This window comes from Manihot esculenta, chromosome 14 (genome assembly GCF_001659605.2).
Source record: "Manihot esculenta cultivar AM560-2 chromosome 14, M.esculenta_v8, whole genome shotgun sequence".
Classification (NCBI taxonomy): domain Eukaryota; kingdom Viridiplantae; phylum Streptophyta; class Magnoliopsida; order Malpighiales; family Euphorbiaceae; genus Manihot; species Manihot esculenta.
In genome coordinates this window covers 14,191,129-14,216,869 of record NC_035174.2, presented here as the reverse complement: position 1 = coordinate 14,216,869, position 25,741 = coordinate 14,191,129, and the positions used below count along the sequence as shown (strand labels likewise).

Genomic DNA, 25,741 nt, shown 5'->3' with positions numbered 1-25,741 from the left:
TTATATAAATAAAAAAATTAGAGTAATAAATATATATTTTTCACTTATATTATAATTATTTTGAAATTTAATTAATTTATTTTTTCAATATGTATTAATAAAGATGGTAATGAATGTAAGAGAAAAATAAACTTGCGTTTTTGAGACGGGGGAGTATATTGTGGCCCCTGTGGTATGGGCCAGGTAACAGCCCGACGTGCCCAGCTTTTAGGTCACAGCGCCGCCGCGTGGAAATTTAGACGTACGCACAGAATCTCTCAAAACGGCACCTTCTTGCTATGAGCATTTCGGAAATTTTTACTAACGCCAATCCCCCGCCCATATTTGCCCTTTTTTTGCTCTCTATATATACACACCTTTGTTCTCTATCCTCTCGTCACCAACAATTCACTCGAATTACTCCTCTTGCTCTGCTTTTTTCTTCTCTGTTTTTGGAGCTCGCTAGTCCCTCTGACCTTCTCTTTCTCTAAGTTTCTTTGGAGATTAGAATCATCCTCTTCGATAATATTCAGAAATTATACGTGAGCGTTGTCTTTTTTGTTTTTGGGTATTATATAGAGTTTGCATGCATTGATTTGTTTCTGTTGAATCTTTGGATTCAGAGATTTGTTAAGTGAGATTGATTAAAAAATTGATTCTTTTTCTTCTGGGGTTGCAGAGAAGTGCGGATGTTGTAATGGAGACGAAAGGTGGCAAGAAGAATTCTAGTAGTAGTAATTCTTCCGTACAATACGAAGCTCCCCTCGGCTACAGCATCGAAGACGTCCGTCCAAACGGTGGCATCGAGAAGTTCCGATCTGCTGCTTACTCCAACGTAAATATCACAAATCCCAATCTAAAAAGACTTTGCTTTTTTTTTTTTTTGGGTTGTATCAATTTGTTTGATATTTGTTTTCTCTGTTGCAGTGCGTAAGGAAGCCATCCTGATACGATCCCAAGAAGAAAAGAAAACGAAAATGCCTCCTTCGGTAGATTAGGATTTTCCTTCTCATTCTCTTTGTCTATTGTTTTCTCTCTTTTTCGATTTTGAACAAAAACAAGACTTGAATCATTCCTTTCGAAGGCAACCCAGAAAAGCTAATCACTGTACTCTGGCATTTCGCCGTTAAAATTCTCACTAAGCCATGGCCATTGACTCACCGCCGCCTCCTTCTCCAATTGGATTCGAAGGCTTTGAAAAGCGCCTTGAAATCACCTTCACTGAACCACCCATTTTCAAGGACCCTTCTGGGAAAGGCCTACGAGCCTTGACTCGCTCCCAACTGAACTCAATCCTCGAGCCCGCTTGTTGCACCATTGTAGCTCACCTCTCTAATACTGAGTTCGATTCCTACGTCCTCTCCGAGTCAAGCCTGTTCATTTTCCCATTGAAAATAGTAATCAAAACTTGTGGGACTACAAAGCTACTCTTGTCCATTGAACCGATTCTGAAACTTGCTGGATCTCTTTCATTGGTTGTGTCTGACGTTAAATATTCTAGAGGCAGCTTTATTTTTCCTAATTACCAGCCAGCCCCTCACCGGAGCTTCTCCGAAGAGGTTACTGCCTTGAACGAGTTATTCGGCTGTTTAAACTCCGAGGCCTACGTCCTTCTTGGCGATCCCGTCGCTCTGAATCGGAACTGGCACATTTACTCGGCATCATCAAGGAAATCATTGGAAAATCAGACGGATATGATCACTGTTGAGATGTGCATGACTGGATTGGAGAGAAAGAAAGCGGCCGTGTTTTTTAAGAAATCGGCGGATTATTCGGCTAAGGAAATGACCAGAAATTCCGGGATATCTGAAATTATACCGAGTCACGTGATATGTGACTTTGACTTTGACCCCTGTGGGTACTCAATGAATGGGATTGAAGGCTCAGGATTCTCAACGGTGCACGTGACCCCAGAGGATGGTTTCAGTTATGCAAGCTACGAGGCCATGGGATTCGATTGTAGCGAAGTTAGCTTGAACTCAATGGTCAACAGGGTGCTTAAATGTTTTGGACCAAACGAGTTCTCTGTTGCGGTCACGTGCTGTGGTGGCGGGGTAAAGTGGTGGGCCATGGAGTGCAGTGACGTTGACGGGTACTGGTGCCGGAGTATGGTGGAGCAGGAGTTGGGTGGTGGTGGTTGGTGGGTGGTGTATAGGAGTTATGATAAGAAAGAGAACGGGCATGGAAGGGCTTGTCCTGCTAAGGTGTGGATGCAGTCGTGGAAGGAGGTGGGCGTGGAGGAGGAGTGATGGTGTGGACTCCAGCCAAGCATGAGCGCAAGGTTTTGTCTGTTGCTGAGAGTCATAGTTTGATGGGTTTGTCTTTTATGAGTAATGTTTGTTTTTTAGTTTCGTCCGAGTGTAGTCTTGGGTGTTTCTATCAAACGGGTCTTTATTTCTCGGAATAAAATTGAAGATTTAAGGTCATTTTCTAAAAATAAAAAACTAAATAATTGAGATAAATATTTTATATAAAAATATTTTAATTGAGTTTAATTTGATAATTATAAAGATTTGATGCACAGTGAAGAGATCGTGATAAAGATTGAGATGATAAGGCATATTTGGGTTTATATTAAGCTAGTACTCAGATATGGAATTTCTTAAAATAATTTTAAATTTTAAATTAACAAACTTAAAGATGAGTGATAAAAGTAATTATTATTTTGATAATTATGGTTAAATATTCCAGAAGAACTTGGTAGAAAAAGATAATTGGAAATTTTGCCGAGTAAATAAATCTTTCACCTATATATAGCTTGCTGCTACTAAATGACCTTCTATTCGTATGTAAATTATACGTATAATTTATAAAAAATATGTTATCCTGAAAAATTTATAAAATTTTCAAATTAATTACATCACGGGATACTTTAACTTAAAGTTTGTTGAATAAAAATAAAGTTTTAGGGAACTAATTAAGAAGAGGCATGCCAATACTCGAATGGAGGAAAAGCCCCCCAAACTCCAGTCCAACTGATGATAGGACATTTCCAGGCAGCTGCAAACATTAGGCTTACCTCAACTTTCTTGTCTTTGCCTTTTTTTATAAATCTAAATTAACAGTGGTATTTGTCTTTTTATTTTATATTTTTAATAAAAAATTAAATATATTAATTTTATTTTTAAAATATAATAAAATTAGAACATATATCACTTTATATTCAAAATTCGGCAATTTTAATATATATATATTGACTTGATAAAAATGAAAGTCACTCTTTTTTTTTTCATTTACTTTTTAAAATATAAATTTTATTATCTTTTTTATTTAATATTCAACTATTAAGTATTAAATATTCTTTTTTTATTTTTTATACAAATTAAAATTTTTAACTCTTCAATTTTAAAAAATTGACTATTTTAATCTTTATAATATAAAAAAATTCACTAATTAATTTTTTTATTTTAAAAAATAAATTAAAATATACTTAAAATTTTAAAATTATTAATTAATTTTAATTCTTAAATACTAAGAAAAATTTAAAATACTGTCAATTAAAAAATTTAATTAATTTATATTTTATTAAATTAAAAGACTATAAAAATTAAATAATAAAATATTAAGTGCTTAAAATTAATAAATTTTTTCATACTTCAAGTAGATTAATTTTAATATGATGAGTTTTTCAGTATAATATGATTTAAATATTTTATCCCTCTTATAATTTTTATTTATTTTATTTTTTTATATATATTAAAAAATATATTTTATGAAAATAAAATAAATTAATTTATATTATTATAATTTAAATAAAATATATAATAATTTTAAAATAATTAAAAAATATATGAATAAAAATTATAAAGGGAAAGAGGATGTAAATTATCTAAAATTTTTTAAGAAGTTCTGATGTTAAATAATATATATTTGATAATAAAGAAAAGAAAATTCAACAAAGGAAAGGAATTCCAAATTCCAAGAAAAGAAAATATAAATTTCTTGAAGTAAATGTACAAGTTGATAATGAAGATGACACAACAGTAACAGGGGGTGGATTTGAACTTATAACATCAAATCTCTCCTCTACTTTCCCAAGAAAATAATAATAATAATAAATTAATAATAGGGACAGAAGCAAAGGACTACTGACAGTGATTTTGAATTGAATCGATAATAAAACAGTGTTTTTCAAACATGGAACTCTGCATCTTTTTAGGGGACCCCAAAAAATTAAAACCATTACCCTTACCCACCAACCTTTACCTTCCTTTAAGAGATAGTTGGATCCTTGCTTCTTCTGATGTAATGGGTGGGGATTGTTTGGTTTCCTAGAAAATGCAGGAAAATTCACAAAACCAAGATCAAGAAATCAAGTAAAACCTGTTGTTGCATATCAGCATTATAAGACTTCGTTACAAAGTGAAACCCAGAAAGAAAAAAAATGAAAACTTTTCAGTTCTTCTCATAACAATACAGAGATTGAGCCGTCCAGCCAATATCACCACCACCACCACCACCGCCAACAACCAGCCAAAATAATCATTACCAGAAGCCAAGGAAGCAAAAGAGAAAGAAGAAGAAAGCTTTTTTCTGCAAGGATCGAATAAGATCCATTTGCTTTAGCAGCAATATCATCACAAAGACCTAACAATGCTCTTCAATTTCCCAGCTCTCATTATCTTCCACCTGCAGCAACCCTATCATCAAACAAAAAACATAAGAAAACAATGAGAGATAGTAAGAAGAATCAATGAAGTTTTGAAGATGAATCAAAGAAGAGAAGAAGGAAAGAAAGAAAAACAATTTAATTTGTCAGTACTTTTCTTCTTGTTTCTGCTTTCATCTGAGATGGGTTTCCTTGTCCTATCTAAGAAAAATAGTGGTAATAATTAAAAAAAAAAAAAAAAAAAAAAAGGGTTGGGGTGTGTAAAACATAATGAAGCCAAGATAATTGTGAGAAATGAGAGAGAATTGTGTGTTGTTTTGTACTGTTTTGGGTTTGGTTCAATTCAATTCTCTTGCCTTAACACACATTGTTTTGCTTGTAAAGGAAGCCCAGATTAGCTATATTTGCACAAGCAACCTCTGTCAATTTTCCCTTTTTCCTTTCCACCCCTTTATTAATTCTCATTATTCCATTATTACCCTTCATTCATATTGCAATTTTCTTTTTTCATTTAGAGGGCCTGACTCTACTCTCCTGACCAAACAGGGCACTAGAGTCGAGGCTAAATTTCTCGAGACAGCCACCGGAAAAAAATAAATAAATAAATAAAGAGAAGAGAGGGTGCTCCTAAAGATTTGTTTGTGGGTTGATTCAAATTCGAGCATTTATTTATGAAAAAATTATTATTTAATTTATATAATATAAAATCTTTTTAATTAATTTATTAATAGTAATCCTCTCTATATTTATACACGTGGAGTGAGGCCTGTGGCAGTGCCTAAGTCTCTCTTTTAGTTCTTCAATGTAAACGGTTTCACCCTTTCCGTCAAATATTGCTACTTCTTTTGCGGAGGGGTCCTTTGAAAAAAAACCAAGTGTGAATTATTTTATTTTTTAAGTGAATTATTATTTAGTTGATTAGTAACTTTTAAAAATATATTAAATAACTTATAGGTTCACTATTAAAAAAAATAATAAAATTTATCCATTAATTATTTAATTTGTATTTTTTAAAAAATTACACTGTTCTTATATCTTGCAAAATAAAAATTTTCAATCATTTATTTATATTTTTCTTTAAAAAAATTAGTTAATTTACTTTTAAGTGAAAGGGATAATTAAATTTATATAAATTAAATAATATGAACAGTTAAAATTATAAAAATTAAAGAGTTTCATTTCTATAGATATTTCAATGGAATTTTAAAAATTAGGAATTAAATAGTACTTAATCTATATAAATATATATACAGCTGTAGGGGTATTTAAGTAACCTCATCTTTGAATGGTAAGTGTTCCCCGGAATTTACGTATCCATTTTAACAGAAACTGTAATGTTGGGTCCCCCTTGTTTGCATGAGTTTTGAAATTTTGCCAATAGTAAAAACTGAGCTGTGAAACAATACACTCCAAACTTTTTTTTTTTTTTTCATGGAAGTTAGAGACCATCGCATCATATTTTTAAAATTTATTTAAATATATTTATTATTAAGTTAAATTTATAAATATACACTTAAAAAATTTTATTTTCATTTTAAAATTTTTTTTATTTGATAAATATTCAAATAAAATAAATTTATAATTAAAAAATTAATATTAAATTTATTCATTGCTATTCAATTATAAATTAAAAATTGAATTGTTATAAATATTAAAAATAATTAAATTAACTCAACTATTATAAAAAAATAAAATTAAAAAAATAAAATTATAATAGTCTAATATCATATTTTAACATAATTATTATTTTGCTAATAAAATAAAATTTTATAAATTAACGCTTATCTAATCTGGTAATTTGGAAAATCACTTGAAATAATATAAAAAAACTTCGAATGTCAATAAATTTTTTTTTCTTTTTCAATTTTTCATTTAAAATTATTTGGGGACAACCACATCCCCTTTTTTTATTCATTTATTTTTTTTTATACCTAAAAGTTACAAGTATCATAGCCTTGTTGGAGACCCCAAGATTGATGGGGTCATAAGACAGAATACATGCAAAGATGGTACAACTTGGGAATCCGAGTTGTCGGAGATCAAGCAAAAATAACTATTTTTCCGGGAAAATAGTTATTTTCATGCTTATGAGAGAGATGGGTTAATTGAGGAGAGTATCAATGTCTGGTCCTTTGATTAGGGGAGGATGCAACTAAATTTGCTTTAGAATTTGAACCCTTCCTTCACTAAGTGATCCAGTTTGGTTACTGTAATACTATAAAAATTAATATAAAATAGTAATAAAAAATTATTATTTTATATATTTAAACTGTAATTATAAATTATAATAATGATTTAAAATTTATTGTATTTGTGTTTATACAAAACAATAGTTTATTTATTTTATAAGGGATAAAATCACTATTAAAATTATAATTATATTAAATATGTGTAAAAAATTATTTATTATTATATTTTCTTTATAATAATTATAAATTACTGTCTAATATTAAAGTAATAATTGCATAACTGTTATTACAATGTCTCTTTAAGAAAATTGGCTTTCATTTCTCAACATTGCTCCATAAAATCTCAATCAATACAAATTCTTATAAAACCCTCAAAAGTATAGATTCTTTATATTAGTGCACTATTACATTTTAAAGTTTAAATATGGGTATTTTAATAGCGATTAAAAATTATTACCTTAGCAATAATTTAGTAACAGTTTACAATTGTTAAAAAAGAAAAACAAGGAGTAGATGCATGAATGATGATGGCCTGCTTGTCTCTATCCCAGCTAACAAGCTTTTTTCTTTGCTTTAATATTCTTTTACTATAAAGAAGCTGGAGAGAAAAGAAAATGGCTCAAGAAAAACACACAAGTAGTTATGATCTAGTGGGGATAAACTAGAAAAGGAAAATAAAATAATTTTAAAAATAATGATAAAAGCAATAATAGAAGAAGAGAGGCAACAGATATCAATCACTTTCAACAAAGATCTTCAAATATTATAAATAATACTATTAAATTTGAATTAAATTTAACTCATTTTAAAAATTAATTTAAAAGAAAAAATACTATTAATATAGATTTAATACGTCCCTTGCGTCCAGCACTATACTAGAGTTTAAAATTATAAAAGGTCTAACATCTATAGAAGATAAGACTTAATTGATCTCAAAAGATATTTCAAAACGAGGAGCGTCTAAATTTTTTGTAAAAGATACATTATCTCTCTCCTGTATTAATGTAGAATTTAACTGAATTCTTACCTAATGCTAAAACAATCTTAAACAAAAAAAATTCATTTGCATTTAATGTCCAGATATAAGAGAGAGAGTTAATAACCTTACTGTTTGCAAGTGTTTCTATAGCGTTCATCACCTAGCTGTAGTTGGTAATTGATACAGAATCAACGAAATTTCTATAAATATGAGATTTATTAATCATTAATTTTAAATTTTTTGAATAATAAATAATTATTTTATCTTTTTACAGTATAAAAGTGGTTAAGAATAACATTCGAGTCACTAAATCTCTAAATATTTTAATAACAATTCAGTTATACTTTAAGTTTATATTAGTTTTTATACTCGTTTGAGTTTTGGTGTAATTACCGATAGACATCAACCAACTCATTTTATTTTTAAGGGTGGGTAGTATTATGTTCAAATCAAAATAACCAATTGAACTGAATTAATTCATAAATTCAATTCAGTTTTATAATTTATTTGGCTTTTTTTTTAATTTTTTTTAAAAATTAATTATTTTGATTCGATTCGATTTTAATAAAAAAAAATAAATCAAACTAAACCGATTACTTATTAATATTATATTTTTTATAATATAAGAGATTAGACCGTAAATAAAATTAAAATATTTTAATTAAATCATATGATACTGAAAATAGATGTAAAAAATAAGAAGTCCAATTGATCGAATAGAATCGAAGCATATTGATACGATTCAAATCGATTTTCTACATAGTTTAGTTTGACTTTTATAAATATTTAATTTTTAATTTTTAATTTATTTTAATTGAGTTTTAAAAATCAAACCAATCTAATAATTATTTCTATTTATTTCTCTTTTATAAATAAACTTTTATTCACAAAGTTAGATCATCTCTAATGCTGTATTAAATTATATTTTAGCGTTGAATATAGCCTCTAACGCAATACCAAAATCCAGCGAGATTTTGGTATTTTGCTATAATATCACACTATATTTACTGTGACGTTATAGCCTGCACTATGTTTTTTTTAAATTTTTTTGTTAATTTATAATATAATCCAAAACTTTATAATTTTTTTCATAAACATCCTTTTTTAATCTATAAATATTTAAAAATTTTCAATTAGATTCTTATTTTTTTCATTCTTATAATATATTAGATTTTTATTTTTTTATATATTTTTATAATTATAAGAATTTAATTTAAAGTTATATATTTTCAATTATAAATAGTATTTAGGAGTCTATTTTATTTTAAATTTTATTAATTAATATTTAATTAATGTATATTTATAATTAATGTTTAATTAATATATTTTTATACACTCATAAATTTAATCTAGTGGTAAGTGTATTTGAGTAAATTTGAGAGATTTTATATTTTACTCCTCCTTCTATTTAAAAAAAATTAATATATTTTTATTTATATAAAATATATAAATATATGGAGTAAATATATAAAAGGATATGAAAAAGTAAAATAAATAATATAATATTAAAAAAATAAAAATAAAAACAGAATATCTTTTCATGATAAAAATAATGCAAAAAGTTAAAAATGGTACGCAGCTAGGAGATAGTCTTAAAAGGAGGATTCAAGCGAGTTTTTCTCTAATATCAGGTTGTTTTGGAGAGATGGCAAGTTAACAATGGGTTGAAATGTTTGTTTGCTGAGAAAAGATGGAATGAGATGACGAGGAAATTTAAACTTTATAATATAATACACTAAATTTTCCGTAATAATATAAGAGATTTGGAAAAAGTGAAAAGTTCTGATAGCTCTTTACAGTCCAATCCAATTTCCAAAACAAAGTATCGGCAGTGGTTTCTTTTTCTTAAACTCCGTTTCTTTTATAAAAAATATTTTTATATTTAAAATATTTAATACACACTTAAAGACATAAAGTGAAAAGGGGGGAAGGAGGGATTTTTACAGTAGGGACCAAAACAAAAGAGGCAGCCTGGTCCAAATTAAAAAGATGATACCATGTTGTATGGGAATCGGAAATTGCCTTGTCTTTCTTTTTGAACGTGTCAGTCTTCAATTGAACCACGCCTATGCTTTCTTTTTCATTCTTATCCACATTCAATTGTTTATCCTATTAATTATTATAAATATTATTTAAAAAAAAATAAAAATAATAGAAAAAACATTAACTATAGGTAGTGATATTTTATTGAGCAAGAAAAAGAAAAAAGATTGACAAGGCACAAGTGAGACACTACCACCTTCATTGCCATCACCTTACCTGGAGCTAAATGAAAAAATGGTTGGTAGAAATTAATATATTGCTGTTATCCACTATAAGAAATCAGGACGGTAGAAATATTTATGGTAAATGATGGGTCACTATTATATTTTAGATTTCTTTTTTCTTAATTTTATAAAGATATTTATTAATTCTAGATAAATAAAAAAATTTATTAATTGATTCTATTTAAAAATTATTCAATTAACGTTTTTGTATTTTGTAAATAAAAATTTTTAATTTTTATAAATTTATTACCATGGATTGAATATTTATATCATGTAATTTTAATTATATGTATCATGTAGTCTTTATATTTTTAAATATCTATATTATTTATATAATTTAACTAATAATTACTTTAATAAATAGATTAAATAATTTAATTTTATAAAATATATGAATGTTTTAATTGAGTGATTTTGATGAAAATGTGAATTAGTAAAATTTCTAAAAATTCAGGAATCTAATAATAATTTTTTTATAAATTGATAAAATAAGAAAAATTTAGATTACAATCAACTCTATTGTTTAGTTTAAATATAAATTTAATCGAGAAGTAAAATTATTTTTATTTTTATCTATCTTTATTTATGTGATTGAAATTATATATTGGATTATTTAAATTTAAAAAATAAATCTTAAATTTATAGAAAAAATAATTTTAAGATTAACAGTTAAATTATTATATAGACTATTAAGATTTAAAAAAATAAATATTAAATAAAAAAAATTAATTTAATAGTTAATAATTATATTTAAAATTTTAAATATAAAACAAAACATTAAAATTAAATACTATTTTAATGAGTAATAGCTTAAATAATTTATATTAAAAAAAATTTTAAAAATTCATATTCAAAATTCGATACGAACAAATTAATTATATCCAATATTCAATATAAACAAATTAATTTACTTTATAAAATTTCATGTGAATTTTTATTATTATTTTATTTAAAATTAAATTTTTATTTGAAAATTTTATGCATGTAAATAAAGTTTTCATTAAAAAAATAAAATTGAATTCTCCTACTTTAAAATTTTAAACTGTTCGCTCCTAATAAAAATTTATATTTTTATCCAATTCAAATAAAAAGAAACATAAAAAAAAAAAAAATTATATCCAAAATTCAATCCATATAATTAACAAAAAGTCCATCCTCTTCAAGTCGACCGAGCTCTGTGTTTCTAGCACAACAACTCGATCTGTCTTCCTCTGTTGGAGCTGATAGCATCATATGGATTTTTTTTTTTTAATTTGGTTTATCTATTTGCTCTCTTGCGTGGCATCTCCTTTCAAGATGGATCCCTTGCTGCTAGGCTCTCTCTAGTGATTGAAAATTCTTCGATGGCTCTCGTCTAGAGGGCCATGTGGCTCCTAAGGGCTCCTATCCCTTGTCTTCACGAGTTGCTCTCTTATCGGGTTGGATTGGAGCTTTGCAACTCTAGGGTTTGCTCTTCATTGGTGGGGCTTTGTATGGGGGGCTTTTTGCAAAATAAAATTAAAAAAAATATATTTCTTAAATCCTGGTTCGCGAGAAAATATTTTTCGGATCAGGGTGAATCGGTCCTCTACCGCATTTTATAAGTGCGGTAGAGCCTACCGCACTTATAAAATGCGGTAGAGAGTGATGAATTTAAAAATAATTTTTTTTAAATAAAAAAAATTCTACCACACTTTTGAAGTGCGGTAGAATTTTTAATAATTTTTTTTATAAAAATTTACCGCACTTATAAAGTGTGGTAAGATTGCCAGGTGCAGGAATTTTTGCACCTGGCAGAACCCGTCTCTGCCCCATCACCGGTTAATAAAAAAATAATTTTTTTTTTAAAAAACAATTCTACCGCACTTCAAAAGTGCGGTAGAATTTTTAATAAATTTTTTTATAAAAATCTACAGCACTTGTAAAGTGCGGTAGGAGGGTTTATACGAGTCTCTCTTCCCCGGTTATACAAAAAATAAATTTTTTTTAAATAAAATTTTTTTCCTTTTATCTTCCTCGACTCTCTTCCTTTGCAAGACTTGTAAAATGGCCTCTCAGTCTCAACTTGCTGAAGTATCTTCCGCTTTTGAGAGAATGTTGAGACGTAGAGATCTTTCTTTGTTTTTGCCCCTCATCTTGGGCGTTACCGGCACCAACCCAGATCAAGAAAGAATAATCCTTATTAACCCTTTCACTCAAGGGATGGTGATGATTGAAGGAGCTGGGGACTTGGGTTCTCTTCTTAGAGAGTTAGCTACCAAGAATGGTCAACCTCCTGCCTCAAAGGCATTCATAGAGGCCTTGCCTAGTGTAGAGATTTCAGAAATTGGTGATCATGATTGTGAGTGTGTGATCTGTTTAAAGGAGTGGGAGCTTGGTGGGTTGGCCAAGGAGATGCTCTGTAACCATAGGTTTCATGCTCATTGTATAAAGAAGTGGTTGGGGATTCATGGGTCGTGCCCTGTTTGCAGGTATAAGATGCCTGTTGATGAGGTGGATTTAGGCAAACAGAGGGAGGAAGAAGAAGAAGAAGAAGAAGAAAAAGAAGGGAGAGAGAGGAGAAGATTTCAAAGAGAAATTTGGGTCGGTTTTTCTTTCAACAATAATAGGAGAAGTGAGGAATCAATGGCTTTTTGCAAAATAAAATTAAAAAAAAATAAAGTTATAAAATGCGGTAGAGATGCGTTGAACGTAAATTATAATTTCTTTTAAATAAAAAAATTTCTACCGCACGTCAAAAGTGCGGTAGAATTTTATTTAAATTTATTTTTAATAATTAAAATTCTACTGCAAATTAAAAGTGCGGTAGAATATTAAATTTTGTAATAATTAAAATTTTTTATAATTTTCAATAATTAAATTAATTTTTCAATTTACGTATTACACTTTGTAATAATATCAATTTCTCACTTTACATATGACCACACTTTTAAAGTGCGGTAATGGTGAGTTTATATTAAATATATTATATTAATTATATTTATTTATATATAAAATTTATAGATAATTATAAAAATTATATTAATATTAATTATTTAATATAATAATGATCATATAAAAATTTATTTTAATAATTAAAATTATATATTTATAACATTATAATTATATTTATTTAAATATAATATCATATATTTTATATTTATTTATAGAATTTATTATTTTTATTAGAATTATATTTATAAATAAATAAATAAAATATTTAAGAATCATAAAAATTAAAAAAAAAACATATAAATAATTAAAATTATAGAATGTAATAAAAATAAAATAATATAATTACAAATGATAAAATAAAAAAAATAATGCTAATCATGTCCCAAATGTCCTCCCGTGCCACATGGACGTCTCCTTCGTTCATGTGGACGTCGAGTTCTATAAGGCCGACGGTCACCACTTGTACCCTCACCTTCAGCAGCAGCAGGATTAATATTAAGATCAGGAGCTACCGAGCTCGGATCTCGTGTTGCAGTATAATGCTATGGTAAATAGATATCATTAGATGCAAAAGTGGAGTACTGCTGGCCCGATGTATACTGTACAAAATTGCCAGAGAATGGTTGTGTGCCTAGGCTAGATGAAAGAATATCCACAGAATGTCTAGCCGAAAATGCATTAATGGAGCTACTATGATACGGATCTAATAGGGCAAATTTCTAACAACGGTGTAGAGCAAACTTATGTCATTCAAATGGATCTAAAAGGAGTTCAAAATCATATTCATATGATCCATATACATTTGGGGCGTGCTTCAACTCATATGAGACAGATTTGGTGCAACACTTGCAATCATAGGCTTAGGGCGCCTAATCAAACCTATGGGCTAAAACTACACAAAGGGAAGCCTAAAGTGAAGATCAAGTAAGGTTTTTGTGAAGATTCAGCTTTGTTATGATGGGCTTGCTATGTTTTATTATTTGAACACTTATTTTATTTTAGCTTTGTTTGGGCTTGTATTCTGGCCATATTTTATCTTTTAAGTTTTAGAGTGTTGGGCCATATTTTGGGCTTATGTTTTAATACTTATGTGTTATTTTAGTGTGTGATTGGGCTTGGGCCTTATGTGTTGAAGTCAGACCCAAAAAGAGTGTCTTAGGATTTTATTTGTTTTTCTCCTTACTATATAAGGATAAGAAACAATTGTAAGAGGCAGCTTTTAATCAAACTTTTCAGAATTTCTTTCATGCCTTTGGCGTGTATTGCTTTGAGTGAGAGTGAGGATTTGCTTTCATCAATTGCACCAGGAATCTTGGCTAACTTATCAACTATTCGTTGTGGCGTTTGTCGGATTCTCATCTAAATCCTTCGATCATTGGTGTTTCAGCTTCTCTAAGTTTGGGGTGCCATAGGAGGTGAGTTTATCAGATCTTTGGATTCCGTATCTACTTGTGCGTGTGGGTTTGCGGCTTGTGCCATAGGGTTCTGCGTCAGTTGGTATCAGAGCCAAAGTGAGGTAAATTCTTATTTATCTCAGGATCTAGAGGTTTTTTTTTTTTGAGTTTTCCTTTTCTTCCTTGTTCTTTCCGGTGAAAACTTGTGTGTCCATGGCTGCACCTTCTTGATTATTAGTTATATAAAAAAAAAAATCGAAATCCTAAAAAAAAAAAAAATCAAAAGTCAAAAATCGCTTTTACCTTATTTATCTTGATCTGGCCGAAATTGTGGTATGTTTCCTTTTTCGTCCATATTGCCTTACCTATCTCAATTGATTGCTGTAATTTATGGGAATCAATTTTGAATTTTGAATTTGGTTGAATCTAGATTTGGAGATAAAATAATTTCTGCCTATCTCCTAAAGTGCACATTTAAGGAAATTGCATCTAAATTGATTTGATGTCAAATCCTTCTTTTAACACCAGAATTTTTGTCCATGTTTCTGATCTGAGTGAAATTTACATTTTTCTTTTCTGATTCTAATTGTGGGGTTTTGATACTTTCCTTTTTGGGTAGATTTATATAGATCCATATTTAATTTTCTTTGAAGTGAATTAAATTCAAACATTTATTTAGGTTCGTTTTTTTTATTTGCATTCTAAGTTTCTTTTTTTGGTTTAAGCTTGCTTTTACTTCCTTGACATTGCTGGAGTATTGTTTGCTTGTGTTTATACTCTAGGTGATATTTTTTCAAGTAGCACAAAACCTGGTTCTTGTGTTACTTTCCAAATTGTCAGTGTCTTCTTTCTAGTTTTTGCGTGCTTCCTTCTTTCTTTAGGTTTTCTTCTTTGTTTCATTAAACGCACCTTGTGGTTGGTTGGTTAACCTTAGTTTCTGAAGTGCAATTGAAGAATCAGCAAAAGAATGGTAAGAGTGCAAACACTTGAGTACTTTCTTTTTTTAACATAATATTTGCTAGTTCTTTTTGTTCTTTGTTGATTTAAGGTAGGATGAGTAAAAACAAGAATGTGGTGGATCGTACTGATGGAAGTGAATCGAACATGAGTAACGATTACAAGCTCTTTAAGAAGTCAGTCAGTGGTGAGATACAAAGGCTCAATAAGACTCTTGAGAGGTTGACTGAAACTATGGAGAGTTTGAATGTCTCACAAGCTTCCACATCTACAAGACTACCTCAAAGAACTCTTAATTGCAATAATGACTGTGACGATTCGGATGTGTTGGTTAATAATGTGTTGCTTGCTGCACATTGTGAAATGCTTGTTGCTAGGCGTGCTCTGAATATGCAGGTTAAGGAAGAAAGCCTAGAACAACGGGAAAACATATTTCACACTAGGTGTTTGGTTAATGGAAAAGTGTGTACTCTCATTATTGATAGAGGTAGTTGCACAAATGTGGCTAGTGTGTATATGGTGGAGAAATTGGGCTTGACTTCTATTAAACACCCTAAGCCATACAGATTGCAATGGTTGAATGATTGTGGTGAGGTTAGGGTTACACGCCAGGTGGTTATACCATTTTCTATTGGTAGGTACAAGGATGAGATATTGTGTGATGTGGTACCTATGCAGGCAAGCCATATGTTGTTGGTTAGGCTATGGCAACATGATAGAAATGTGCAACATGATGGGTTCAATAACAAGTACTCCTTCACTCATGAAGGACAGAAGGTTATATTCGCTCCTTTATCACCTCAAGAGGTATACGTTGATCAAATAAAGATGCTGGAGAGGGAGAGGGAGGCTTCGGCCTTGGCCACAAAGGGGAGTGAGAGCTTGAATTCTGCGGAAAAGATGAGAGGAAAGAGTGAGTTTGAGGGTAAAGAGGCTGGAAAAGAATCAAGGCTAGTTCAAGGAGGGAAGGTGGAGAAAGAAAAGGAGAATGAAGAGGCTAAAGCTTCAATCTCAGTTTCCATAGAGATTGAAGAGGAAGTTGTAATGCATGAATCTGATGTAGTTGTTGAAAATTCCATCAATGAGCTTATGGAAGAGGTTGTGAATGATGGTGGACATGGGGAGCACGTGATTGATGAGGTGGAGGAGGCGAATGAGACTATTTTGGAAGTTGTAGAGGAGAATGGGTCACATCCGCAGGATCTTTCTATGACTAATATTTTTATGCCTAGTTCATTTGTTCTTTATGTGCAGGTTGTTGATGAAAACATTCATGACGAAAGTTTTATCCTATTTCCACCTATTCAAAAGGAGGTTTTTGAAGATACATGGGTTCCTAAATCTTCCCTTTTTGACATAAATATCAGCAAGATTCGAGGACGAATCTTTTCTAAAGAAGGAGAGAATGATACGGATCCAATAGGGCAAATTTCTAACAACGGTGTGGAGCAAACTTATGTCATTCAAATGGATCTAAAAGGAGTTCAAAATCATATTCATATGATCCATATACATTTGGGGCGTGCTTCAACTCATATGAGACAGATTTGGTGCAACACTTGCAATCATAGGCTTAGGGAGCCTAATCAAACCTATGGGCTAAAACTACACAAAGGGAAGCCTAAAGTGAAGATCAAGTAAGGTTTTTTGTGAAGATTCAGCTTTGTTATGATGGGCTTGCTATGTTTTATTATTTGAACACTTATTTTATTTTAGCTTTGTTTGGGCTTGTATTCTGGCCATATTTTATCTTTTAAGTTTTAGAGTGTTGGGCCATGTTTTGGGCTTATGTTTTAATACTTATGTGTTATTTTAGTGTGTGATTGGGCTTGGGCCTTATGTGTTGAAGTCAGACCCAAAAAGAGTGTCTTAGTGTTTTATTTGTTTTTCTCCTTACTATATAAGGATAAGAAACAATTGTAAGAGGCAGCTTTTAATCAAACTTTTCAGAATTTCTTTCATGCCTTTGGCGTGTATTGCTTTGAGTGAGAGTGATGATTTGCTTTCATACCAACTGACGCGGAACCCTATGGCACAAGCCTCAAACCCACACGCACAAGTAGATACGGAATCCAAAGATTTGATAAACTCACCTCCTATGGCACCCTAAACTTAGAGAAGCTGAAACACCAATGATCAAAGGATTTAGATGAGAATCCGACAAACGCCACAACGAATAGTTGATAAGTTAGCCAAGATTCCTGGTGCAATTGATGAAAGCAAATCCTCACTCTCACTCAAAGCAATACACGCCAAAGGCATGAAAGAAATTCTGAAAAGTTTGATTAAAAGCTGCCTCTTACAATTGTTTCTTATCCTTATATAGTAAGGAGAAAAACAAATAAAACCCTAAGACACTCTTTTTGGGTCTGACTTCAACACATAAGGCCCAAGCCCAATCACACACTAAAATAACACATAAGTATTAAAACATAAGCCCAAAACATGGCCCAACACTCTAAAACTTAAAAGATAAAATATGGCCAGAATACAAGCCCAAACAAAGCTAAAATAAAATAAGTGTTCAAATAATAAAACATAGCAAGCCCATCATAACAAAGCTGAATCTTCACAAAAACCTTACTTGATCTTCACTTTAGGCTTCCCTTTGTGTAGTTTTAGCCCATAGGTTTGATTAGGCTCCCTAAGCCTATGATTGCAAGTGTTGCACCAAATCTGTCTCATATGAGTTGAAGCACGCCCTAAATGTATATGGATCATATGAATATGATTTTGAACTCCTTTTAGATCCATTTGAATGACATAAGTTTGCTCCACACCGTTGTTAGAAATTTGCCCTATTGGATCCGTATCATACTATGTCGTGCAAAAGCATCAAAGGTACTACCTATCGGGATCTACATCTGAAATGGATTATCTTGAATACCAACCTGCTGGAAGGACCACTGTGTTGGGGTTATATGAGGTGGTGGCATATAACTACCATGTGTCCGCGTAGTATATTGTGATCCACCTTCTTGTGGAACACTAGGACCTGCTGAAAACTGTCCAATCTCACCAAATGATCGATGAGTGTGGAATGAAACGGGTTCCGGAATGATGACATTTGCCGGGACAGTAGTATGTACATCAGGATCAGCTTGTTGGCGAGAGCTACGTCTACGCCTAGGCCTCCTCGGCGGGTGAACAAGCTCTTCAGGGTCATCTGGCATAGGTTGCGCCCGAGGTGCTGGCTGTGGTGGAGGTATCTCTGTTATTCGTTTCTCTTCTTCCATGGCATAGAACATTGTTGTTGTTTGTCTTTCAATAAGATCTGTGCCCAGATTAGGAAACTGTCGATTAATTAAATGTATATTCTCGATACCATCCTCCTGTTGGCAAAACAAAAATTAAACATTGATATGTTTAAAAAAAATAAACATATGTAAATGTAATGAATAATTAAATATTACCACAGTGCCAATAGCTGCACCACGATGCGATATCCATCGACGAGAAACTCGTCTATACCATTCGAGGTACTCGGAATGATAATGTAGTGGCCCATGTAATGGTGCTGCTTCAACCAACCTTTGCCATCTATCTTCCCATGTAACGACCCCAAAAAGGACCGTCACCGGCGCTAGGATTCAGGTCGGCTTAAGGCCGCCAGAACCCGTAGCAAGCCTGCTATACTCTCTGTGTACCTGTAAATCTCATACATGATCATACATTTTCTGTGAAACTAAAAACTCTTTTCTGAACCAAGGCTTAACCTGTGCATGCACTATCTCTGTACTCTGTACTCATGTACTCTGTACTCTGTATCCCTGACTAGAGCTTGCTCTAGATGGGTTAACTCATACCTGTTAAGCCTGGTTTTCACATACAGGAAAACATATATACATATACAGATCATGTACAAAACATACATCACTAGGTCGAGCAACAACTATTACATCTCTTTCATATTACATGTCCACTCTAAGCTATTACAGAGCTCTCTACTTTTCCTGTACTCTGCTGGACTGTCCCTGTACACTGTCCACTGAACCTGCAAAACTGTGGTTAAGGGAGTGGGATGAGCTCTATAGCCCAGTGAGTAGAACAGTAAAACATCGCAGTAAAATATGATCTCATGGAATGCACCATATCACAGACAAGCCACATCAAGAGTAAACCTGTCACCACATAGTCCTAGTAACTCTGTGCCAGGGCGTAGAATCGAGCACCTGGTCTTCCTGTCATATATGTATATGTGTATATAACACCTGTGTACTTACCATTGCCAGGGCGTAGTCAAAGGCTCCTGGACTTTACTATATACCTGCCAGGGCGTAGTCAAAGGCTCCTGGACTTCCTGTCTGAGACTATTGGATCATTCAGCATTCACTCACATCACCAAATAACGATGCAATGCAACATATTCGTGAATACTAATGCAATCAACCTATGGCATAAACATGATGCATGAGATATGCTAAAAGCAGTTTGTGGTTCATTTAAAAGTCATAAGTTTAGTTCCACTCACCTCTGGCTATCTGGACTAACTGACTCTGCAGGCTCTGAACCTCTGGAGCAGTACTCACTGCTGCTCTCTCTGGTTCCTCTGGTCTGTATAAACACATAAATAAAATCACTCTAGTGACCTACCCAAGAATCCCCTTAAGCTCCCTGTAAAACTCATGCAAAGCATGCAAAAGAAAGCTGGACAGAACACTTTCGGCGGCAGGTTCGGCGGCCGAATGTCCTCTCCAGAGACGAAACTCAAGCACCTTCGGCGGCACCTTCGGCGGCCGAATCCCCCAAACAGAGCCGAACATGCAAAACCACTCGGGGGCAAGCTGTGGCAACCAAACCACCATGCAGGAGGTTCGGCGGCCGAATGAACCTTCGGCTGCCGAACCTGAGTTCATCCAGAACTCAGCTTCAACGGCAAACCATCTCCTCCTTCCCTTCAAGCTCTCAAAACATGCATATCTCATCTACTCAACTCACATATACTCAAGTATATGTTCACAGGGGTCCAAAACTATCTAATACCCCAAACAACAAATCAAACATAACACAGAAACATATATTCATGCATATATCCGCAAACCTCCCATTTAAAATCTAAACATGCATCTCTCTCTTCACAACTCCCATAAAACCTTCAGAAAACATATAAAAACATAGTCAAAACATCACTTACCTCCTGGTGAGTGATCTAAACAAAGGAAAACGGATCAACTCTCTTCACCCTCACTAACTCTCCAAAGCTCACTTTTTTTTTTTCTTCAAAACCTTCAAAACTTGGTAAACGAGCAAACTCCTGCATGAGCTGCTCAAACTTAGCAAATAAAGCATAGGAGACGTGACCAAACTTCTGGCAACAAATTGGACATAACACCTGTCCACAATGCTGACTAAGGATACCCAACAGCTGGCTGGCCAACTCAGTTTCGGCTGCCGAATTGCATGCAAAACCATGCAACATTCGGGGGCCGAACCTGAACTTCGGAAGCCAAACATTGAGCACTTTCGGCGGCCGAACTTATCTTCGGCGGCCGAACTTGGCTCCTCTGCCTTAGTCCATTTCAACTCAAAACTCATTACTCTAACACATCAACACAAATCACACTACTTTAGTAAACCATAACCTGATTTATAGAATTCCGTCACCCCGGATTCCACCAACTAACAGGAATTCCGGTGCCGGACTCTAGCCGGATATTACATTCTCCCCTCCTTAAGAACATGCGTCCTCGGATGTTCCTAAAACAAACAACAATCACAACAAAAGGAGGAAACAAACCTCAAAAGAGATATGGATACTGCTGGAGCATAGACTCTCGCGTCTCCCAGGTGCACTCTTCTAGATTATGGTGGTTCCATAGAACTTTCACCATCGGAATCTCCTTGTTCCTTAGCTGTCTGATCTGCGAGTCTAGAATCCGCACTGGCTGCTCTATATAGGTGAGATCTGTATGAATCTCCACCTCAGGCTCACTCAGAACCTGATTCGGATCTGACACAAACTGTCGTAGCATAGAAACATGAAATACCTGGTGAATTCTCTCCATAGAAGCAGGTAAATCCAGCTTATACGACACATTTCCGATCCTCTGCAACACCTCAAAGGGTCCAATGTACCGTGGAGCCAATTTACCTTTCTTTCGAAAACGAACCACTCCTTTCATTGGAGACACTTTTAGCAATACCCAATTACCCTCTTGAAACTCTAACTGCTTCCTGCGAACGTCTGCATAACTTTTCTGTCTACTCTGAGCTGTTCTGATTCTCTCTCTGATCATGGGCACCATTCTACTGGTAATGTCTACTAACTCTGGCCCTGCAAGAGCCTTCTCTCCTACCTCTTCCCAGCAAACAGGGGATTTGCACTTCCTCCCATACAAAGCTTCATAAGGAGCCATCCCAATGCTCGCATGATGGCTGTTATTGTAGGCAAACTCCACCAAAGGTAGATGCTGCCTCCAAGAACCGCCAAAGTCTAACACACATAGTCGAAGCATATCTTCTATGGTCTGGATGGTCCTTTCTGACTGTCCATCAGTCTGTGGGTGGAAAGCAGTACTAAAATCCAATCTCGTGCCCATCGCACTTTGCAGACTCCGCCAAAAGCGGGAGGTAAACTGAGGTCCTCTGTCTGAAACTATAGACACTGGAACTCCATGTAATCTCACTATCTCATCCAGATAGACCTGTGCCAACTTATCCACAGAATAGTTACTCCGTACTGGAAGAAAATGAGCAGATTTCGTGAGTCTGTCCACAATCACCCATATCGAGTCTATCCTGTTGGACGCTACTGGTAAACCCACTACAAAATCCATGGCTATGTTCTTCCATTTCCACTCTGGAATCGGTAATGGGTTAAGCATTCCAGCTGGTTTCTGATGCTCTAATTTCACCCTCTGACAAACCTCACAGGCTGTCACGAACTGCGCCACTTCTTTCTTCATGGCTGGCCACCAATAGATCCTTTTCAGATCCTGATACATCTTGGTGGCTCCTGGGTGAACACTATACCTCGCATTATGCGCTTCCCTCATAATGTCTTCCTTCACACTGCCCTTATCTGGTACACAAAGTCGACTCCCATAGCGAAGGATCCCTTTGCTGTCAAATCTGAACTCTACACTATTGCCTGACTGAACAGTCCTTGCCATTTTCATCAACTCAGGGTCTTCATGCTGTCTCTGAGCTATCTGCTCCAGAAACACAGGTGTCACTCTCATCTGTGCTATCAACGCACCTGTACCAGACAACTCTAGCTGTAAGCCCTCATCAAAGAGCTTATAAAGCTCCATCACAACTGGTCTCCGCTCTATTGCTATATGGGATAAACTGCCTAGTGATTTCCGGCTTAGGGCGTCTGCGACAACATTCGCCTTACCCGGATGATACTGGATTTTACAATCATAATCACTGAGCAATTCGACCCACCTTCTCTGCCGCAAATTCAGCTCTCTCTGACTTAAGATGTACTGTAAACTCTTGTGATCGGTGAAGATCTCGCATTTAACCCCGTAGAGGTAATGCCGCCACATCTTAAGTGCAAAGATAACTGCTGCCATCTCTAGGTCATGGGTAGGGTAATTCAACTCGTGCTTCTTCAACTGTCTCGAAGCATAAGCTATTACTCTATCACTCTGCATCAATACACAACCCAATCCCACTCGAGATGCATCACAGAACACTGTGAACTCGTCATTACTGACAGGCAGAGCTAACACTGGTGCTGTTGTCAATCTCCTCTTGAGCTCCTCAAAGCTCTCTTCACACTGGTCTGACCAGATAAACGTCTGGTTCTTCTGCGTCAATTTGGTCATAGGAGCTGCTATCTTTGAGAAGTTCTGAACGAACCTCCTGTAGTAACCTGCCAGTCCCAGAAAGCTTTTAATCTCAGTCACTGTCGTGGGTCTGGGCCAGTTAGCTACAGCCTCTATCTTCTTGGGATCGACCTCAATACCCTCTGCTGATACCACATGTCCCAAGAAGGCAATGCTCCGTAACCAAAACTCACACTTCGAAAACTTGGCATATAAACCATGCCCTCTCAGTGTCTGCAAAATGATCCTCAGATGCTGGGCATGCTCCTCTGCATCTCTGGAATACACCAAGATATCATCGATAAACACAATGACAAAGTGATCCAGAAACTCACTGAATACTCTATTCATGAGATCCATAAATGCTGCAGGGGCGTTAGTCAACCCGAACGGCATCACTAAGAACTCATAATGCCCATATCTGGTCCGGAAAGCTGTCTTAGGCACATCTGCCTCTTTGACTCTCAACTGATGATACCCAGATCTCAGATCTATTTTCGAGAAACAACCTGCTCCAGCTAGCTGGTCAAATAGATCATCAATCCGAGGTAAGGGATACCTATTCTTGATAGTGACCTTGTTCAACTGTCTGTAGTCGATACAAAGTCTAAGGGATCCATCCTTCTTTTTGACAAAGAGCACTGGAGCACCCCAAGGTGAGGTACTAGGGCGGATGAAACCCTTATCTACCAAGTCCTGCAACTGTTCTTTCAACTCTGTTAACTCAGCTGGCGCCATCCTGTAGGGAGGAATAGAGATAGGTCTGGTACCTGGCAGTAATTCAATTTCAAACCCTATCTCCCTATCAGGTGGTAGTCCTGGCAAATCGTCTGGGAACACATCGAGAAACTCTCGGACTACTGGGACTGTGGCTGGTTCCCTCACCTGACTGTCTAGCTCTCTCACATGAGCTAGAAACCCCTGACAACCCCTCCTAAGCAAACGACGAGCCTGAAGGGCTGAAATCATACCTCTGGGTGTACCTCTCCTGTCTCCTCTGAAGACACACTCTGACCCATCCTGGTCTCTGAGACTCACTAACTTCTCTCGACAGTCCAACGTAGCACTATATGTAGATAACCAATCCATCCCTAGAATGACATCAAAATCTGTCAAGTCTAGAACCACAAGGTCAGCTGGAAGGTATCTACCCTCGATAAACACTGGACTGAAACGACAGACTGACACTGCCACTGATGGGTCACATCTAGGTCCACTGACTTAGAGAGGATACTCTAACTCAGAACTGATCAAACCCAATCGCTCTATGGCTCTCGAAGCAATAAAGGAATGAGAAGCACCGGGGTCCATCAAAGCATACACATCTGAACACCCAATGATGAGATTACCTGACACCACTGTGTTCGACGTGTTAGCCTCCTCCTGTGTCACTGTGAAAATCCGTGCTGGGGCTACCGGATTTCCACCTCGGGAACCTGCTGCTGAAGTAGAGGCTACCCCTCTCCCTCTACCTCTGCCACTAGTCTGAGGCATGACTGGAGCTGCTGGCCGTACAACTGGCTGTACCACACTGCCTGAACTCATCTGCTGGGATGGTGCAAAAGTCATCTGCGGACAATCCCGAGCAATATGCCCTTCCTGTCCACATCGAAAACAAGCTGTAGATCCCAACCGACAAACTCCTCCATGTGGTTTTCCGCATCGTCTGCAGACTGAAGCTGTGCCAGAGCTTGAGCCACTACCTATTCCCAGACCTGACTTGACTTTACTCCAGAACCCTTTCCTTGTTCCTTTCGCTCTATCCCATCTTTTACTGCTTGGTGTAGGGGCTTTCGAACCCAACACCTGTGCCTTTGACTGTTTCTGAATATTGGCACTAGCTTCCATTTTCCTGGCTGCGTCTACTATGGTATGGAAACTCTCCTTTTCTGCTGGAAGAATCAAGGAAGCATACCTGGGATGCAGTCTCATAGTATATCTCCTTGCTTTCTTCTGATCAGTATCATAGGCTTGACCCACGTACTGAAGCAGATCCAGGAACTTATCTGTGAATTCATCAACACTCATCTCATCTGTCTGTCTCAGCTGTTCGAATTCAATTACTTTCATCTCCCTCGAACTGTCAGGAAAAGCCCACCCTGCAAACTCATTGGCGAACTCTCCCCATGACATGCTGTCCATTCTAGGCTCCACATAATGCTTAAACCATTCTCTGGCTTTCTTGCATTTTAATGTGAAACCTGCCATCTCAATGGCTCTCCTATCATCTGCTCCCAATTCACTGGTGATCATCCTAACTGCTCTGAGGTAATCAAATGGATCATCTCCCGTGTTGTATTTAGGAGCATCCAATTTCAAGTATTCCGTCATTTGGACTTTACCTCCAGATGAGCTAGGTTCATGTCTGTCAACAACAGGGGCTACTGGTTCTGGTGGTAGTACTGGTTCATTTGGCTCTAGGTGTGCTGCACTTGGATGGGTAGGAGAAGAGGGATACATAGGATATGGTGGATAGTACGGATAAGGCATATAAGGCATGTAAGGAGGATATGGCACAAAACTCGAGTACTCCGACATACCTCCCATCGGATACTCTGGATAGCCAAAACCTGAGGTCTGAGCACCTCCCTGCGACTCTCCCATACCTTCCTCAAAACTGCCTATACCCATGCTGTCATCTCTAGACTGATCAATCTCCATAGCTTCCCTCCTTTCCTC

General features: G+C 34.7%; 3 protein-coding genes and 1 long non-coding RNA gene across 4 annotated transcripts; 2 read left to right on the top strand and 2 right to left on the bottom strand.

The window, feature by feature from the left end:
- Positions 1-259: 259 nt before the first annotated feature.
- LOC110631050 (S-adenosylmethionine decarboxylase proenzyme) lies at positions 260-2,405 on the top strand. The gene is made up of 3 exons (XM_021778757.2): positions 260-521; positions 659-814; positions 907-2,405. The coding sequence occupies exon 3, from the start codon at positions 1,125-1,127 to the stop codon at positions 2,226-2,228; it is 1,104 nt and encodes a 367-aa protein (XP_021634449.1). The 5' UTR covers positions 260-521; positions 659-814; positions 907-1,124; the 3' UTR covers positions 2,229-2,405.
- A 1,490-nt stretch (positions 2,406-3,895) lies between these two features.
- Positions 3,896-5,028, bottom strand: LOC110600325. Its single transcript, XR_002485685.2, has 2 exons — positions 4,742-5,028; positions 3,896-4,619 (listed from the first exon to the last, which is right to left on the bottom strand). It is a non-coding gene; the product is annotated as an uncharacterized LOC110600325 (long non-coding RNA).
- Positions 5,029-12,048: 7,020 nt separating this feature from the next.
- Positions 12,049-12,714, top strand: LOC110600487 (E3 ubiquitin-protein ligase MPSR1). Its single transcript, XM_021737354.2, has one exon. The coding sequence runs from the start codon at positions 12,049-12,051 to the stop codon at positions 12,712-12,714; it is 666 nt and encodes a 221-aa protein (XP_021593046.2).
- A 5,431-nt stretch (positions 12,715-18,145) lies between these two features.
- On the bottom strand, positions 18,146-18,832 carry LOC122721795. The gene is made up of 2 exons (XM_043950713.1): positions 18,701-18,832; positions 18,146-18,619 (listed from the first exon to the last, which is right to left on the bottom strand). The coding sequence occupies exon 2, from the start codon at positions 18,533-18,535 to the stop codon at positions 18,146-18,148; it is 390 nt and encodes a 129-aa protein (XP_043806648.1). The 5' UTR covers positions 18,536-18,619; positions 18,701-18,832.
- Between the last annotated feature and the right edge of the window lie 6,909 nt (positions 18,833-25,741).

Excerpts from the sequence above, each read along its gene's own strand:
- LOC122721795 (XM_043950713.1), bottom strand. The coding sequence starts at position 18,535 with ATGTTCTATGCCATGGAAGAAGAGAAACGAATAACAGAGATACCTCCA.
- LOC110600487 (XM_021737354.2), top strand. The coding sequence starts at position 12,049 with ATGGCCTCTCAGTCTCAACTTGCTGAAGTATCTTCCGCTTTTGAGAGA.
- LOC110631050 (XM_021778757.2), top strand. The coding sequence starts at position 1,125 with ATGGCCATTGACTCACCGCCGCCTCCTTCTCCAATTGGATTCGAAGGC.